Source organism: Lethenteron reissneri, chromosome 20 (genome assembly GCF_015708825.2).
Source record: "Lethenteron reissneri isolate LAM-NWPU_2019-01 chromosome 20, ASM1570882v1, whole genome shotgun sequence".
Lineage (NCBI taxonomy): Eukaryota > Metazoa > Chordata > Hyperoartia > Petromyzontiformes > Petromyzontidae > Lethenteron > Lethenteron reissneri.
This window is the reverse complement of record NC_083798.1, coordinates 12077898-12090826: the sequence shown is the minus strand read 5'-3', so window position 1 is coordinate 12090826 and position 12929 is coordinate 12077898. Positions and strand designations below refer to the sequence as shown.

The window sequence follows — 12929 nt, the reverse complement described above, 5'->3', positions numbered from 1 at the left end:
GTGTGGAAAAAAAATATCCCCCGGTTAGCCTGAACAGACTGTTGGGGCAAGTGCTGTTAGCGAGCACCTATGAAGGCCAGCACGGCACGAGGGGGTGGGTGACCAGCACCTCGCCCGGCCGCCTTTGTCTCCCCAGTGGCGATGTTTACGCACCGCACCAGATACTCATTTGAGGCTGAGTCGACCTAGGGGAGGGCCCAAGACCGGTTCAAATCATCGTCACTGCTGTTTGCCGTGGGCGGGAATAGAACCCTGCTGGCCAGATTTGTAGCGCAGCGCGCTAACCGCGACACCACCGCTCCCCACACACACAAACACGCACGAATTCTGCCACTGCTCCTCCACTCAGCACGTGTTTCTCACCCACGTGTTTGCAGCCCGCACAGAGCCGTGACCTCTAACCCCACCCCGCCTACCGGATCCAAATCCGCCGCGTTCCCATTGGTTGGTGGCGCTCGAGATACGCCCACCCCGGCTGCGATCAACCAATAGGAGGAGAAGACTGTGGGTAATTATTCACGTGCCAATTTATAAACAAAAACTGTTCATCACACGCCACATAAAACACGTAACTCTTATTTTTACAATCTATCTCTGTGGACCTAAGTGCCACGAACAATCGCCCGATACGTGGTCTATTTTATATATAAATTTTAAAGGCTTTACACACATGGACACGGTGTTGGTGTTAATTCTGACGGCCGTGCTTGTTTACATCCCTTTGCCAATGCAGCAGCAGCATCAGCAACAACAATCACCAACGGCAGGGGTCGGCAACCTACGGCTCCGGAGCCGCATGCGGCTCTTTACGGGCTGCTTCTTGACGATATGTACGTATGTACAGCATGTACTCAGATGCATTGCGGCTCTTGAAATACTGAATTTTGTACCGAATTGGAAAGAAATGGCTCTTCTTGTTATTTTGGTTGCCGACCCCTGACCAACGGCAACCCGTTCGGGTGGCGGGGGAGGAGGTTGCAACCTTTCCGCGTGACGTCATAGCCGCAGCAAGTTCACGCGTTACATGACGTCATTTCGTCTGAGTGTGACGTCACGGCCCCGCCTTCCCCCCCCACCCGTGTAACATGTGCGCGGACATGGCGGCCAAGGTGACACGGAGTTTGGTGGCGAGGCGGGGTTGGTGACCCGGGGACGTCCGTCACGGCGTTTCCCAGCAGCACTGCAGCGACGTGGAAGCGACACGGCAACTTTCTTCACTCAACAACCTCGGGCCGTCTATTTGTTATTTATTCCCGCTGTGTATCGCTGCAGAGACGCGCGGTCGTACGAAGCCCCCACTTCGCGGTCACTAATTAAGCTGCAGTTGACCGCTAATTGACTCGGTCGAGCTGCTGGGCGCGCCTTGATCATGGTACGGGTATGGACGCCTCGCACACCCACACCACGCATCCATCTCATTACCCGCGATCACTCCACTCACTCCACCCCAACAGTTCACGTTCAACACTCGCATGCCGCCGTCACGATCCATACACACCGCAAACGCCGACACACATGGCTCTCATTGGAGGCATAATTAACAAATAGAAAAAAACTCAACATCCGGCAACAACACCGTGGTCTTAATAGAAACAAATATCTAACCGGCGACGTTTCGGGCAATGGCCCCCTTTCATGCCGCGACCACACACATCCCCCCCCCCCCCCCCATTACGTCAAAATCGGCGACGTTTCTGGAAATGGCCCTTCTTCAGAGGACATAATTCAGAATCAGAATATTTACTTGTACTGGAGAAATTCCATGAGCTATAAAGTTCTTGTTCACAGATGGTGCAGTTAAAAGCCATTTCTCGAAATGTCACCGATGTTGTTGTTACCTCTATAAAGGTAACCACCGTTTGTGTGTTGACGAGCTTGTTGAGTGGTTTTTATTTCGCTAATTGTGCTCAGTGCACCCACTGCGAACGCAGAGAAGCATCGCCACCAACTAATGTATTGGAGGCAGCGTAACAAGTAGGTTGACGACACCTGCTGCGTGTAAGTGTGTGATGGCTTTCAGGTGGCCTCCACTCGTATACACACTGTATGATGCATAGTACTTGTAGGTAAGGGATATAATAAAACTCCCTATTTAATCTGGGGCATGTAAGATGCATGCAAGATGCATGTCAAGGTGTAGGTGGGGAGCGGTGGTGCAGGCGTCAGCGCGCTGCGCTACGAACCCGGCGACCCGAGTTCAATTTCCGCTCACGGCCAACATCGGTGACGATTATTTGAACCGGTCCTGGGCCTCCCCAAGGTCGACTCGGCCTCAAATGAGTATCTGGTGCGGTGTGTAAACATCGCTGCTGGGGGAGACAAAGGCGGCCGGGTGTGGTGCTGGCCGTGCCGGTCTTAATAGGTGCTACTTGCTAACAGCACTTGCCCCAACAGTCTGTTCAGGCTATACGGGGGGTCTTTGTCTTGTATGTCAGGATGGTTACACGCATGTCAAATGTCTCCCATACGGATTACAAGACGCACTCCCCCCCCCCCCCCCCAACTTTTTCCTTGAGGGGAAAGTGTTCGTCCTATAATCCGGATAATATATTAACTCTTCTCCTCTGGGTCCCTGCCGAATTCATATCCGTAAGATTAATAAGGAAGTTATTCGCCAAACTGTAAATGCAGGACCCTGCTGGTGAGGATTAATGGAATAACTAAAGATTACCTGCTGAATTGTTTATAATAGGACGTGTAATGATGCTTGTGAGAGATTACATTGTAAAATGTCGTGGCAATAATTTGAAAGTTCCTTGGTCAAATCTTGCAAACGGCAAATTCTGGGTAGTTTTAAAACGGTTGGAATAAAGTTTGTAAAAGGTCACCGCACGTTTTTTGCACGTCGACAAATTATTGTTTCGGCGAACTTGCCAACATTATGACTGTCATCATTCCGTAAGTGTGTTATGCAATCTAAGCAGACCTCCCTGCAGCTGGTTTATATGTAGAACTGTATAGTAACCTCTGCCTGCCAGAAGTTCATTGACACAAAGTGTGCGGAGAGCACTTAAAGTTCACCGTACTCCCGTGTAGCTTTTGTGTGTACATTGACAAGACTGACATTGCACTATGGCATTGGTTTACAGTATATAACATAACAAAAAATACATCGGTGCAGACATTCAAATTACTTTCTCATGCCGCTGCTTGTGGTCGTGTCTCCACGGGAAGGAGCTTTAGAGAGCCCTGCCACAGGGTATTCGGCCTACTCTTCCTTTGACCCCATCACATACGCGACCTGCCGATGGGCTCACTGCGGTGTGCCCATGTGTACTTCGACCCTTGTTTGAAAACCCACTGAGATGGGTTTCTTTGAATGTGGAATTGTCAAAGTGTTGAATGTGTGATGCCAGTGTGGATTCATTGTCCTGACTGAAGAGTGTATGGAAGGTTCGCCTGTTACTGATGCACATACTGCACACTACACAATTCATCTGTCAAAGTGTTGAATCTGGAATGCCAGTGTGAATTAATTGTCCTGACTGAAGAGTGTATGGAAGGTTCGCCTGTTACTGATGCACATACTGCACACTACACAATTCATCTGTCAAAGTGTTGAATCTGGGATGCCAGTGTGAATTCATTGTCCTGAGTGAAGAGTGTATGGAAGGTTCGCCTGTTACTGATGCACATACTGCACACTACACAATTCATCTGTCAAAGTGTTGAATCTGGGATGCCAGTGTGAATTCATTGTCCTGAGTGAAGAGTGTATGGAAGGTTCGCCTGTTACTGATGCACATACTGCACACTACACAATTCATCTGCTCATGGGTAAGGGGGAGACCTGGCCTGTGAGTCATGAATCAAAATAATGTGTCCTGAGCCAATGTGACAATTAGTTTACCAATTTCAGCGGGCCTTGTCAAATAAAGAACGATTGCCATTGACAATGATTGCATGTATCAGTGAATCATTTGCCTGTAAGTTACTCCTTAAAAATCTCAAGTGATTTAGATTATTCACCGCTGCTGCTAGTCAAACTTTAAATATTACTTTGCCTTTCATTGTTATTATGCTTCAGATACTGCAACGATGTGTTTGACTGTGCGTGTGTGAATTGATTTCATCTCGCTAAATGAGAAATGAAGTAATATTTCTGAAATACAATTCACTTCTGCCGTCATGTGCTTTGTCACATGCCGTTTTGTCAATGCTATTGCCAATGTCAATGATGGTGTTGTATTACAGATTTCCGTCACGAAGCGAGCGGATGCAGCTGAGCTTAAAGCCGTGTTTAATAAGGTATGGCAATGCTGCGACCATTCTAAAATGTAAGGCATTGGTGCTTAAGATATGTCCATTTGTAATTTGCGGCCAACTTGACATTTGACGTGTTTGCAGGCTGTACTGTGTGTTTACTTTCACGATGTTCCTGAACAAGCACATGGAGTGAAACGTCAAGCTTCGTGCCGAACATCATGCTTTGGCAACCCGAAAACATCGCAGCTGTACAGTGCAATTGTGAAAACCCGCGTAGTAGTAGTGTCAGTTGTCTCTTGAGGTCTGATATCAAGTCAAGTTATTTACGTGTCAAACAGTGAATGTTTTTGTTCTCTTGTCATCGGTTCATGGAGTGCAACACTTATCAAATTCCCTCTTATCTGGTGGAGGTCAAAAGACTGTAAACAATGCCAAATAGTTAAACTTATTGTTGTGTTGTTGGCTATGGAACCTGTCTGTTTGGTTTGTACACAAGGCAGGAACGAGCTATGCCCTTGATTATCGTTTGTTTTTATTACCGGCCGTAACTACAGAAGTAAACACGGCCAAGATGCATGAGGAAGCATTTGACTGATAATGGCTTGGTTTGGCTGGAAGTGGAGCGTGTATCTACGCCTCCATTCTCGCTGACCTCTGCCGCAGTCTGCTGCTTCCGAGCAAAACGTGCTCCGGCGTATGCCATGAATTAAAGTGCCACATTTTTCTGTGATTTAATCTAATTTTCACCAGCGGTTATTGAGCCTGTTGACCAGCGGCCGTTGGGCTGTTTGGAGACGCGTGTGTTAAACGTGCCGGCATACATTGTTTATAGCAAACTGATGTGATGTTTACACACTGTACTTTGACATTGTCTCGTTACGTAAACTTTGACACGCGTTCATATCGCATGAAAGGTTACAGTACGTGATGACAACTGAACAGAATGAATGCTGGTATCTGGTATCGTATGTTTTGGGTGTTCGACTTGGCGTCACAAAACTGCTCCACATTTTTCAGGGTTTCAAAATTGTAGGTATTTTGAAATGTGTATATATATATTAGTTTTACATTTGACAATATGATTTTCAGTGTCACACTGTTTAAGCCTTATTTTGCAGCAAGCTTCATTCCCACCCAGTACTCCGTATATACGGTTTTGGGTCTTGAAAGCATTCATCCTTCAATTTTGACACCGAGTTATATTTATTTACATGGGTAAAATGCAAAATTATCCTTTGACTCATGAGGGATTTCCAAAATTACTTTACAATTGTAAATGCTATATCGGGGTGTATGCATTAGCTATAGCCTTAATATTTTAACTGCATTGTTAGTTTGAGGTACTGTACAAAAACTTATCTTACAATAAAAAAGGCTACAGTTCAAAGGACAGGAAAGAAAAACCACAACAAAGTTTCTCAAAGAGAGTCTTTGAATTTTTATAATTTAAAAATTAATACAAACAAAAAATACAAACTCTATAGCAGTACAAATTATCGAACGCCCATTCACGGTGCATTACGATCATGTGACCGCTCTTTCACAGCACACACATTTGTTTTTTTCTGCCATGCTAACTCAATCTTGCAGCAAAACTGCTCTGCGTATAATTACGCGTTAAACTTGAATGCAATGGTTATATAGATTAATTTTTTATGCATAAATTCCCACCAGGCAGCTTATCTGGAGTGCCGGTCCGGAATATTTTGCTGCAATAAAATTGTCCGTTCTCTTGTTCGTCACTCATTCCGGGCCCGTAGCTCGTTGCCTTCAGCATTCTCTCACACCCTCCGTGTGAGTGCAGTACGCGAGTGTCGAGCACAATGGAGATCGCTTCATGGCTCCAGCCGACTTTGTGCAACACTTCCTGGGCCTGCTCCGCCAACCCAACCACAATCCGCGCGCTGTGATCACGCTCGCTGGCGTAGCCGACACCAGCAAAGATGGGTGAGTTGAGCTGCCGCATCTGTGACTTATTTCAATCGCCCGGCGCCGTGTTTCATTCCGTTAAAAAAGCAAGTCTCGCAATTCTGCGACGTGTTTTTTTGGTTTGTGCCGCGTATTGATCGGCACGAATGACTCGCTGCTACGGTCGTAATATTTCTTCCGGAGTGAAAAAAAAAGGGCACTGTATTGCGCGTTACAATCAAATTAAGTGAGTAACCGAATAGCTACAACGGCGCACTGCCCTTGCGTTTCCATATTGCACGGAAACCACGAATGCAGTTGTCTTGCTCGCGGGCATGTTCCTTATCGCAACATTTCGTGACCCGCCCCGCCCCTGTCCCTGTAATATCGATCCCGCGCCCTGCCCCGCGCGTGGCCTCAGGCTCATCTCCTTCCAGGAGTTTGTGGCGTTTGAGTCGGTGCTGTGCGCCCCCGACGCCCTCTTCATGGTGGCCTTCCAGCTCTTTGACAAGCAGGGCAAAGGCGAGGTCACCTTCGGTGAGTGTCCCGTTAAGCGTTTCTAATGGGGACTAAACGGCAGGGCACGGCACCCTTGCCCTTCCCGGTCAGCACCCTCGACCTTTTTCTCGCTGCCTTCCTGGTCATCTGCTCTGTCCGTGTGCAGGAAACGCAGCTCGTTGGACGGAGATGTTTACAAGAAAGTAAATTAAAGTGTCGGCCAAATGCTTTTTTGGCTTTAAATGGTTTTGTTGTTGCGCCGTGGGTCATGTGAACAATTAATGTAGTCTGTTAAAATAATTAGAAATTGTCAACGTAGCGAGTGCAAAAATAGTTGAAGATTTTTATACTAATTCTTGTGTCATAGAATGCATTTTTTATGGAACTGGCATTTGCGGCCTGTCAGATGTGCAGCTAATATGTGTACCTTTTGTTTCTGCCACCAATAGCATTTTCTGAATATTAATTGGATTGACGCGTTTGACATGTCAATTTCCACATTTCCGCCAGGGGAACTTTTTCTCCATTTAAAGGGTTCCAGTGGGAGAGAAAAAAGTGACCTTTGTGTGCTTGTCAGTAATCCATCCCTTCTCTCGGTCGCATCAAACCCGATTACACTGCCAACTCAATCTTTCACCCTCCTTTAACCAAGGTTCTCCTCCTTATAAAGGACGAGCGGGTATTTCACTTGCGGTGGTGGGCCTGGGTGGGTTGAGGATCCAGTATAGTGCAGCTACTGTATTTATAGGGCTCGTCCTGCAGACTTTACTGCCCTCCTGCCAGCTGGTCTTGGGACTCATTTCACCTTGCGATGTACATAAAGTCGATGACAAACACGGCAGAGATCTAACCCTCAGGGTGTTTCTGCCTAAATTATAATTCAAGACTGGTTCGTGTAAAGCAGAAAAACATCAACATTGTTGAACACAATAAGGCATTGCATCGGGGAATTTTATTTTTGGACCCACGACCCCGAGCAATAAGGTCTCTCGTGTGTCCTGCATCCTCGTTGCTAGTTAATTACTGAAACGGTACTTTCGCGAGTTGCTTCATGTAACCGCTGTTTAATAGTATTTGCTCCTGATTGTGTGCAGTGGATGGGTTTAAATCTGTGACGCTCTGGGCTGATGAGCAGTGGGTAGCGTGTCGGCAAGGCCCTCTCAGGGCTCCGTGTAGAAGCTCATTACAGGCCGAGATATTCATACTGACATACCCTAACATTTCATTTTATGTATTCATTTGCGCACTTAATACAATTAGTTACAGACATGGGCAGTGGCAATTTAGTCATTAGTATAATTAGTGTAATTTATCCTTGACAAAATGACAATGCGGATACAATACTATTGACATGAGACTGGCGAGTGTGCTGTGACATAAACATGCAAGAAGCTGGAAATTATTTATGAAATGTAACTTTTTTTTTTCTTCTTCTTCTTTTGGAAGGCGATAATTCAGCGTTTTGTAAATGTTGGTTGTGTCTGGCAGACGGGGTGAAGGAGGTGTTCAGCCAGACCGACATCCATCACCAGATTTCCTTCAACTGGGACTGCGACTTCATCCGGCAGCACTTTGGCCACGACCGCACCAGGCGCCTCATCTACTCCGAGTTCACGCAGTTCTTGCAGGTATAATAAACGCACGCCCTCTCTGCATGACCTCTACGTCCCTGCTTGTGGAGGGGTAATCGTATGCTTATCTTTAAGACGAAAACGCGTACTGAACCACGTGCCGTTTCGTTTCTGCTGTGACTCAGTTTGTTAACGCTGTATTTTATTGCGCAAAAAAGCAACTGTAAAGATTTTCCGTGAAGGTAAGCTAGACGGCATTCCCATGCTCCCCTTGTCGCTTTTTCAGTGGCCTGTACAAATGTTCGCAACTGCCGGCGCTCCCAAGACCGTACGCTGCCTCGCCCATGTTTGATTGCGTCTAATGTTTCCTGCTGAGTTCCTTCCGGAGGTGTCGGGGAGAGCCTTTCACTTGTCCATTATAGTCCAAATTGCTGCTGTCTCTTGCCACTGAAACGTGACTCCTCCAGAAGCTGGCAGAGGGATTGGGTAGGGTTTGTGTGGACCCTATAAAGGGAGGGGGTGGGAGCTGGAGGGGTGCAGGCAGAGATGTAGGGTAAGGCTGAGCGGGGTGGTGGGGGGACAGGGTTGGGGGGCGAGGGGACGGGGGGGAGCTATGTGAAGAAGCACGGGTTTAAAATTACACCACCTTCGAAAAATGAAACCTCTTTCAGGCCACAAAATCAAAAACTCTTTAAAAAAACGTCTCTGGAGTTGCAAATGTAATTGTGACAAGCTGTCAACCTTTCCCTTGCACGCGGAGCTCTTTATCACTTGCAGGACAGTGCATGAAATGCATGGCTAAGTACGGCTGCAGTAATTGTTGGTGCAAGGGGGATTGCCACTTACGCATGTTGAACAAGAGAACAAGAGCACTTGTCGCTGTACACTTCATCTCGTGTAACAGAAACTCACGGTAATCAAGTACAGGTTTTCTGTGCAGGAGAAAAACCAGGTCTGTTTTTAATTAAGTGACACGTAAACATTCGCCCTTTTCTCCGTATAACCTGCTTTAAAAATCGAGTTGATGTTTTGCTTTTCTTTTTACAATGCAGCAGAAAACGCGGTCATATGATTTTGTACAAAAATAATTCATTCAGTGTTACGTAATCGGCCGCGAGTTGCCTTTTTTCCCGCAATGGTGCGAAATTAGCACGCGCCGCGAAAAGCTCTCAGCAGAACGAGCGAAAGCATTTGGCAGCCGTTACTACCGAGACTACGTGTTTCTCTACAGCAGCGTGTTTCAATTCTCTTGCACACCCTCAGCCCTAGCCTCCTTTTTTTTGTTCACTCTGCCACCACACTTTACGTTTTTAAGGAAATTGCCCTTTTTATTTAACTGGCAGTAAGCGCAATGAAATTAATTACGTTAAAATTGATGATTTGGACTCTAGTCAAAGACAGTAGTCTTGAGACTACCGTGGGTAAACATAAGGCATCTCTGGACATGAATTAATCGGGAAGTCAACTGCTGCAGGTTTTGGCTGCGCACTTATTTGAACCACAGTGGCAAATTTAAGTTTTATTTTTAGGCACTTCGCTTCTACCTTGTACAACATGGAAACAATGGGAATTCGTTGATTTCACGAGGCATAATAGTCAGTTATTACATAGTTGGTCAAATTATTACAAGACACCGACAACCATTCATTTCTTGTGGATCTCTCCAATTGGAAACGTTTCCGTGCACTGCAAATGTGTTTTGTTACAAGGTAACATAAACCTTTTTAGGCACAGTGCATTTGCAAAGTGTGTGTTCTTTACAGCCAAATGTCATTGATTGGTTTATAGGTACAGTAATACATAAATAAATGAAGAAAGCAAAATGTAATGAAGCAGTCTGAGCGTGCCTTGTGGAATTGTAATGGCCCTTGTACTTTGGGCTTTTCTCTTTGGCCCCACCGCCGTTGCTGGGAGTATTGATGACGCATCGTTGTGGTCCTTTGCAGATGTATTTGCGTAACTGCAATGGGACGGTCGTGCAATTCATGTAATAATCAGCATGTGGCTCTAATATGTATTGTATAATACAACATTTATTATAATTACTAATAACCCCAGAAATTAGAAGGCAGGAGATTATTCCTTTTGGCCGAAATGTAATAGTTAAACATGGACTCAAATACTCGGGGCTTATCATTGACGACTGTTTGATGTGGCATAGAATATATTTTTTTGTCATTCTAGTTTATCGAATATACATTTTTATTTTATAGTTCTTGCATGATCTTTTATGTGGTTAATTTCTGAGAACATGGTTTGAGCATGTGCAGCTGTTATAATGTGAGTTCAAGTACAGGTGTATGTATATATATATACGTGTGTGTGTGTGTGCGTGCCACACCCTGTCAGGAGGGTGGTCCCCTCCCCTCAGTGTTCTTCGAGAAACAGCAGGAAACCACTGTGGCTGCCATGTGACATGGCTGAACACTCACTGTGGAGGAGAGGCTGCCATTCCTCTATCAGGATCTCGACGGGTACCGACTAAAGCTCTGAAATATAGGAGGCCCAGTAGACCGGTTCTGCCTCCATTTACTACGAGGGGTGGACAGTCCTCCACTCGCGGCAGGGCACTGTCAAACAACAAGGAGTGGCTCTTTTTCTGAATAAAAGGATGAAGGAGGCGTGGGAGTTTGCCAACGAGGTTTGGGAAGCTGCGAGTTCCAGGATGTAGCCCTCATGCTCAGCCACCACATAATCAAAATCTTCTGTTTGGTTGAATAGAAATGGCTAAATGTGCAGTGCATTGGCAAGAGAAGAGCTGGGCTGATCAGGTACAGGAGGATATGGAGCTTGTCAATGATAGGTATCTTCAATGTCAAGATTCGTCTTTGTGTGGAGGAGGCTCATGAAGGACGCTAGTGGGCAGTTGGAGGTAGTCGCCCTCCAACAACGGAGGAGCAGAGCGCTGGGCAACCAAAACGCAGCGAATTGGCACAGTGCATCTGTCAATCATCTCAGTCAGTCAACGCATAACGCTTGCGTTTGCCCATGACCTGCCAGCGAGCCTTCAACACTTCACGTGGCCTCAAATTGCACCTCGCCTGGCACAAGTGCTGTGGTGATGTCACCGCCACAAAATAGAGTGGCTGTTATAATTTCAAGTCGATTAATTGACCTGATGGAGCGATCATCCCAGCTCGAGTCATTATGACTAACCGGGGGGGGGATCTTTGTCTTTGTGTGTGGGTATGTACGTGGATTGGCAGGAGCTGCAACTGGAACATGCTCGGCAGGCCTTCGCCCTGAAGGACGTTAACAAGTCCGGTACGATTCCAGCGCTGGCCTTCAACGACATCATGCTCACCATCCGTCTGCACATGCTGTCGCCGTTCGTGAAGGAGAACCTCGTGTCGGTGAGTAGTTCTCCGAGCGCCCTAGGCGCCTTCGTAAAAATTCCAATTGGTCAATTTCACAACTGTAAGCTTCCCGCTGGGAAAACAAAATTAATCCCGTTTCTGTAACGAGCCTTATACTGAGCTTGCACCCTTTTTTTTTAAGCTGTTGGTATTTTCTAATGCATGTCGTACGTGCGTTGAATCGACGGCGCTCGTTCTCCATGTGGGTGCGCAGGCAGCGGGAGGCAGCAAAACTCACCAGGTGAGCTTCTCTTACTTCAATGCCTTCAACTCGCTTCTCAACAACATGGAGCTGATGCGCAAGATCTACAGCACGCTGGGTGCATCGCGCAAGGGCGTCGGCGTCACCAAAGGTAGCTCGTCCGGTGCATCAAAAAGTCACGGAAACTTTATTCGCCCCGTCTCGAGATATGAATAACAAACGGTGCAGTGCACACGGGGTATTAATGATTATGCCCGATTGACAATTTCGTCAACCGTCATCATTAGAAGTTTGATTCGATTAATGAACCGATTAAATTTATTTATAATTTAATTGAAAGTAGTGGCTCCAGAGGTCACCCTCGTAAACCTCGGCGGTGGTTTATCCGCTTCTCTAACAAAGGCATTCCCCAAGCTGTTGCCATATCTCGCGGTCGTTTGATGTAAAATAAAATCCGTCTAGCATATTTGCAGTGGGCATCTTCTCGGGCCTGTTCGGGCCTTGGCTGGGGAGGTCACGTGCACCAAATGCTTATAACGTCTACGAATCGAAAACAATCGTCTCTTTTAAGTGCGCAATTTGATGGGACGTATCGTGGGCATAAGAATCGATTTTTATTCAGTGAATCGGTGTATCGTATGCCTAGCGGACGCTTCATATAGTGGTTATTTTAAAAAATTCGGTGGTGTTAAAAGAGTCCGTTAATGTGAAATGTCCTTAAATTGCTTATATAGAAGGAAACGTTTGCTGATATCTGTTATTGTCGTAGAGTTATAGGTTTCGTCAGGTGGTATTATTTTTTACATCTTAAGCAAGCATGTTACACTTTTGAGCTGAAAAATCTAGCGGTATAATTTACATGCGAGAGCATCACTGACCGGGAGTGTGTTTTCCTTCTTCTCGCCGAGTGTGACTGAAGAATACTCCTAGTGCAGTGATCATTGTTATCACTCGCACACAGCAGTGATATGTGAGACCACACTGCTTAACATTTGATAGTCCAGTTTGGCCCGTGCCATTACATACTTTGCACTCGTCGACTTTGCTGCTTAAGCTGTTGTTGTTTGCCTTTGATACTAGCCATAAACCGAATACAATTTTCAAACAAAGAAAGGGGCATGGTTTTAGGTACTATCTGGTGCCATTTCTCTCTACGTTCAATGTTGAATGCAACCCGTATACTTTTCT

At 46.1% G+C, this 12929-nt stretch overlaps 1 protein-coding gene across 2 annotated transcripts in view; it reads left to right on the top strand.

Moving 5' to 3' along the window:
* The first annotated feature begins 599 nt into the window (after positions 1–599).
* LOC133344767 (electrogenic aspartate/glutamate antiporter SLC25A12, mitochondrial-like) overlaps positions 600–12929 on the top strand; it is a 33709-nt gene continuing 21379 nt past the window's right edge. Inside the window, exons 1-8 of one of the 2 annotated variants that reach the window (XM_061554906.1) lie at positions 600–830; positions 1110–1372; positions 4195–4248; positions 6011–6153; positions 6536–6651; positions 8101–8240; positions 11390–11536; positions 11754–11892. In XM_061554906.1, coding sequence (XP_061410890.1) covers positions 1370–1372; positions 4195–4248; positions 6011–6153; positions 6536–6651; positions 8101–8240; positions 11390–11536; positions 11754–11892 — 742 coding nt within the window. In that variant the 5' untranslated portion in view covers positions 600–830; positions 1110–1369. The remainder of the gene's footprint in view (positions 831–1109; positions 1373–4194; positions 4249–6010; positions 6154–6535; positions 6652–8100; positions 8241–11389; positions 11537–11753; positions 11893–12929) is intronic. The other variant, XM_061554907.1, reaches the window with a different exon arrangement.